The sequence below is a fragment of the Astatotilapia calliptera genome, chromosome 23, assembly GCF_900246225.1.
Source record: "Astatotilapia calliptera chromosome 23, fAstCal1.2, whole genome shotgun sequence".
Taxonomy (NCBI): Eukaryota; Metazoa; Chordata; class Actinopteri; order Cichliformes; family Cichlidae; genus Astatotilapia; species Astatotilapia calliptera.
The window spans coordinates 31,945,449-31,951,388 of NC_039323.1; the positions used below are offsets into that span (position 1 = coordinate 31,945,449).

Sequence of the window (5,940 nt, forward strand, 5' to 3'; positions counted from 1 at the left end):
AATTTGAATGAACAGAACAGAATTTGAATGAAAACAATGGAATTTGAATGAAAACAAAAGAATTTGAATGAAAACAATGGAATTTGAATGAAAATAATGGAATTAGAATGTACAGAATAGGGTTTGGGTCCGTGTACTTTTCGGTATTTGAAGTTTCGTTTCAGAAAGTATAATTTTAAAAAAGAAAATGAGACACTTATTTAATTCTCAACTTAAAAAGCTAAAATGAAAAACGTAAAACAATTGTTTTTTTCATTTTGTCCTTTCGCACATCAGAAACGAAAAACCCAAGAAAAAAGAACGAGAAAGGGCCCTTTATTTATTTTGTCTGAACCGGAAGTTTTAGTAGGTCTACAACCTGTACAAGTGATGCGCAAACTTATGGCAAACACTGTAGTGTGGACATCATGACGTTGGAAAAATACTCAGACGTGATCATGGAGATGGCAAAACAAGGCCTGTCATCGGAAATTATATCAGAGCGTCTGTCATATGAACACGGGGAAGTGAGAGGATTTTCTGCGAGAAATGTTAGAAAGTTTTGTGCTGAGCAAATCACTAGCTGTCGACTCTCGGACACACGGTTGGAGCTTGAGGTGACACAAGCTATAAATGAGGTAAGGTACTTTCTTCCTTCACCTTATGACTGTGTATGGTTGTCTTAACTGGGTTGTAAGGGGGTTAGTCTAGACTGTGTGCGCGCGCCCGCGCGTTTTAGCGTCTTGCGGGTGGTGGGTAACGTTAGTTATTTTAAAGATGTCTCTCACTGGTATTTGTACAGTTAATTAGCACAATACTTTAGCTTTACACATTTGCTTTCAGAATAAGCTACTTTACATTTGTTGTTCTAGTAGTAGCATGATCTTTTATTTTAAACAGGTGGGCCCAACATATGGCCGCAAAATGATGAAGGGCTATCTGTCCACAAAAGGGGTACATGCTGCAGAGGGACGAATTGGGTCAATTTTAAGAGAGGTGCATCAACCTTATCATGAAGCAAGACGCCAGGTAGCCTATGTTATTTAATCTTCCACTAGAACTGTATTCCAATGTTCTTTGTCATATTTGTGATATACATCATGTAATGGTAGGGCCTAATTCTGTTTAACAGATGTACGCCCTGCTTTAACAGTTACTTGACTCTTCCTCAAACGTATGATCAAATCTGCCTTTATCCAGTCAGCTGTCATTTATTTTTGTGATTTTTTTGTAAGGGAGCTCGGAATCTTAATCCCACACCGTACCATGCTGAATGCATGGGGCACAAGGTTCACCTGGACCAAAACGAGAAACTTGTAATGTTTGGAGTCACCCATGTTTTAGCTGTAGATGGATTCAGTAAAAAGATTGTGAGTCATTCCACAATGCCAATCAAAAACAACTTGAGCATCTATGAATATGTTTTCAGGTAATACAACCTCTCAAACCATTTATTTCATCTTAAGTGTTTTGATGGACATGTTAGTCATATTGGACATGAGCTGCACCCAAATTTACAATATTTGAATTTAAATTAGACATGCAACAGATGGGTCTGGTTATGTTCCTGAATATAATATATTAAGAACTTACCAAACATTTTGATCAACATTTTCTATTAATGTAAAAATAAATAAAATGGAATTGCACATGAATCATTTAACTACTTTATTGCAATTAATCAGTGTTCATTTATGAATGGAACAAGGTTCTTGGATTTCCACATATCTTTCAATTGTTCTGACATACATCTAAAGTCTGAGCATGACAGTGACATTGCAAAGAAACTTAAGAAATATATGTTGTCCTACTACAACTAAAATATTACCCAAAAAAAACATGAATGAATACATTCAAAATAATAACACCTTTGCTGGTCTTAAAGCAAAATAGTTAATAAATGTTCTTTATTTTTCCTGTACCAGACCTGCAGTGATCACCTATGGTATGTGGGACCAGGTGCGAGTAGACCATGGAAAGGAATTTTATTTAACACTGTTCATGCAAGAGATGCTGTCACATCATCGCTTCAATCAGGAGAGACTGCCTTATTTACAGACCTCATCCACAAGAGTAAGATTTAAGTACCATTAACATCAGCTGAAATTCTTATACTATTACGTGTACTACTACGTACATTTAAGACATGTTTCTTTTAACTCTTTTAGAACCACACAGTTGAAAGGATTTGGCCTGAAATCAACAACCGTGTCAACTACCCACTAAAAACTGCCCTACTCCAGCTGATGGACCAGGAGGAGATAGATATGGAGGATAACCTTGTGCGATACTGTGTGTCCAATCTAACCTGTCAGCTGTGTAACATTGGTCTTGCAAGTGTGGTAGAATCATGGAATGCTCATAGAATCCCAGGTAAAAAAAAAAAAAAAAAAAAGTCAGATTGCTTACAACCCTGATAATGAACATTTAAACACCTCCTCTATTTTTTACAGGAAAAGGCATACCAAATCACTTTGCAGAACATGGGTGTAAAAGAAGAATTTCTCCAGAGCTCTTGCCAAATGCACTTGAAGCAGCAGACCTTTACAGGCAGCACTTGGGATCTGCACTCAAAGAATATTCGACTTTTGGAGTTGATCCCTTCACAACCGAACAGGACAAACTTAGAACAGAGAGTCATTTTGCAGAAAAATATCCTGATATTTCACATTTGTTTTTTAGAGCCGTAAATGGTGACTTTATGCCATACAAAGAAGCTCTGCTCTGTCTCATAAACATAACTCAGAGAAATGTATGAACCACTGCATCTGTAAACTGTACAGAACAGACAAAAAAAAAAATCAACTGACTGTAAACATTTGTGTGTACACACTACATTACTCCTCTGCAAAAAAAGATTTCAATACAGAAAATGCAGCTGTTAGACCAGTAATTTGTAGAACTCCGTTGTTACTCTCCCTGCATTTTGCACAGTGCTGTGATGTCTCTTGCCACTGTTCCACACATGTCTTGCAGCCAATAATGCTTCTGCAGCACAGTGAGAACACTGGATCCTCAATGATGTCTGCAAAAGTAAATCAGATAAGTGAGACTGTTATCCATTTATGTTGAATTTAGTTCAAACTATAGGTTCAAAGTCAGTCTTGACATAAATTTACAGACAGCATGCAGAATATTTTTGGTTATTCTGTAATTCCTCTTGTTCACGCTGTTCTGAGAAAGTCCCTGTCTATATTTTTGTCTATAATTGATGAGGGGCAAAATCAGTACATTTTCTCAATTAGCAAGCAAGAAAAATGAAAAAGTTACAGGTACTTGATTCAATATATGCAACTACAGTCCCATTTTAAATGTGAACTTTTTAGTTTTACATTACTGTGAACAGTGTACCGTCACCCATACTGACATTGTAATCAATTTGAAAAGCTATACTTTCATAGTCAAGATTGCAAGGAGAACCCAAATTAAATGTGCATGTAAACTTTTGAATGTTATGTTACAGTAGACCTGCATCTTGATTGTCTGTGCCTAAGTATTTAAATGGACACTGCTGAATAAAGAGCCTATGTTTGGTAAAAAAATGTTTGTCCAAAGTAATGATTGAATGTGGTTTGACATTGTTTTAATTGTAATTAAAATGTTAGTGTAGATGTAATGTATTTACTAAGCAACATTTGAACATACTCATACAAACCACGCAGCTAAATCCCTCCTTGAGTGTCTGCAGCTTGGGGGTTGTGACTTTCTGGGCAACTGCAAGATCAGTGAGCTCTTTGATTGCTGCTGTGACAGCTGGCAGACTTTGAGATGCCAACACCAACTCTTCTATTTTGTCACTCACTTCTCCCAAACTGGCACTGTCATCATCTTTACGGCTGCTACAAATAAAAATGGATAATCAGATGTCAAAGCTACTTACTGGCTTAAAGAAACATCACATCACTTACTGATAGATGATGATTTATGTAGTGATGTCTTACTGCTATTATAGGATTTAAATCAAATTAATTCTTCTATATTGATGTTCATCCTATAGTATATACATATTTATTCACATACCTCAGTTTCTTCCTCTTTGTTCCCTGGAGGCAATTAAAGTCTTGTTCAGGCACAGCAAGAATTTTTCGTGCATTTTGTCTCCAGTACTGTGACCCTACAGATGAAAAACAAAACCAAAGAAACCTGTTTAGAAGCCAATACCATATTACCCAATAAATATTACAAAGAGTCTGGTAAGACATGTCTCTCCATAAGATATGGGCTTTAGCTGTAATATTATGGCTCACCTGTTGTGCCCTCCGACTCCAGAATTGCATTGCCCTGTGCATCTGTCAAAATTATTGGGTTGTAATTACCAATGGCATCTTGCACTTTTCCTACTATCCCTTGAAGCGTAGCCTCAGACTCCAGGAATCGTACAACCACCATTCTATTGGGAATCAACCTCCCACCAACTACATCTGCAAAGTACACTGATCTGTAAAACAAAACATAATAATTTTACATATCTTGTAAAAGACAGCAGGCCACAAATCCATTCAGTGATTGCTATAGGCAAATTGTACTAAAACAGCTTTGCTATTCTTAACAATTCAACTATCCATGCACCTTATGTTTCTTTTTATTTTGCCTGTTCTGTAATTTAATATTCAAGAACACAGACTCATCCTACCTCTGAAATGTTTTGGAGGACATAGGGGAACTTGAAGTAGCCTGCTGTGAACGTGAAGGTGCAGACGCTGCCACAGCTGGTGCTCGCATAAATGCAAAACGCTGCCCGCTGGAACCTGCTGTTGGAATTGACTCCATGTCTTCTCCGTGGACTTCATAGTGACCTCTGGGTGTAAGGTCTAATGCGCTGAAAACACCAGAGACCGCACCGGGGAACATAGCCACGTTTGAATCATCCGTGATGTACAGAGTATGCGCGGATACCTGTTTAAGAAAAGTTTCCGTAAATCACGTTGCTCTGCTAACGTGTTACTCCTGTGCACACGGTTAATAGGCTCTAAAGGCTTACTTATTAGCTAGTACAGCAGATTTATCAGTCAGCTTAGACAAAAACTTCTGGTCTCAGGTATACTTAAAAACCTTTAAATTGATTAAAAATCCAAGTCTGCAATTAATACAATACAAAATACTACATAGAGTGCACTATACAGGTCATCGGATGTTCAAGATGGGCTTTACATCTTCCAACAACTGCTCACGCTGTCAAGGCAATACACCAGACGATTACATTCACGCTCTTTGGTTCTGTCCACTAGTGCAGAAGTTTTGGCACGAGATATGTGAAGATTTATCAAAGTGTCTGAAATGTAAAATTCCAACCTCCCCTTTAGTATGCTTGTTGGGAAAATTGGATGAGGTTACTACAGAAACTAATACAGTCCACATGGTTTTTACTGTCCTATGCATCGCCAAGAAAACGGTCCTCATGAACTGGAAAAATAAAAATAATCTTAATTCTAGCCAATATAGAAACCATCTAATAGATCACATTAGTCTCGATATAGCCTCTGCCACCACATTAGATCAATCCCTCTGGGCTCCTTTGATCGGCTCCATTAACTAGCGGGGGTAGGGGGTCGTGGTTTGGTCCCGCCTTAGCTACTGTGGTTGATGTGGAGTTGGGACGGGCTTAGGGCGCCTGGAGGACCCCTAGAGACGTTATCCCTGGAGGGCTTAACCCGGGGGTTGTGTTCATAACGTGGTTAGTGGCTCTGGTCGCTCTTAGAGGTTGTTCTCCTCGTGGCTGCGTGCAGCGGGGCTGGAGGATGGTCTGTACTGGTGGACGTAGGTTACTGGCCTGGTGGCCTGGCTGCCCCTGAGTGGATCCGGGGCAGGCATGGGGGTTTGGGGTTCGGAGGTGCTTCGCCTCCATGCTGGGGCTCTGGCTGGGCCTTGGGGGCTTCGGTCCTCGTCAGTGTGTCACCGAGGTTGTGAGCGGGTGGGTGCACGGGGGCTCAGCCCTGGTGCAGGGGGCCTCTTGTGCATTGG

General features: G+C 39.4%; 2 protein-coding genes across 2 annotated transcripts; one reads left to right on the forward strand and one right to left on the reverse strand.

The window, feature by feature from the left end:
- The first annotated feature begins 364 nt into the window (after positions 1-364).
- LOC113017007 (uncharacterized) lies at positions 365-2,757 on the forward strand. The gene is made up of 6 exons (XM_026160258.1): positions 365-617; positions 880-1,008; positions 1,215-1,408; positions 1,905-2,052; positions 2,148-2,352; positions 2,433-2,757. The coding sequence occupies exons 1-6, from the start codon at positions 408-410 to the stop codon at positions 2,735-2,737; spliced, it is 1,191 nt and encodes a 396-aa protein (XP_026016043.1). The 5' UTR covers positions 365-407; the 3' UTR covers positions 2,738-2,757.
- A 58-nt stretch (positions 2,758-2,815) lies between these two features.
- Positions 2,816-4,949, reverse strand: LOC113017008 (uncharacterized). Its single transcript, XM_026160259.1, has 5 exons — positions 4,613-4,949; positions 4,227-4,417; positions 4,000-4,093; positions 3,625-3,818; positions 2,816-3,004 (listed from the first exon to the last, which is right to left on the reverse strand). The coding sequence occupies exons 1-5, from the start codon at positions 4,828-4,830 to the stop codon at positions 2,817-2,819; spliced, it is 885 nt and encodes a 294-aa protein (XP_026016044.1). The 5' UTR covers positions 4,831-4,949; the 3' UTR covers position 2,816.
- Between the last annotated feature and the right edge of the window lie 991 nt (positions 4,950-5,940).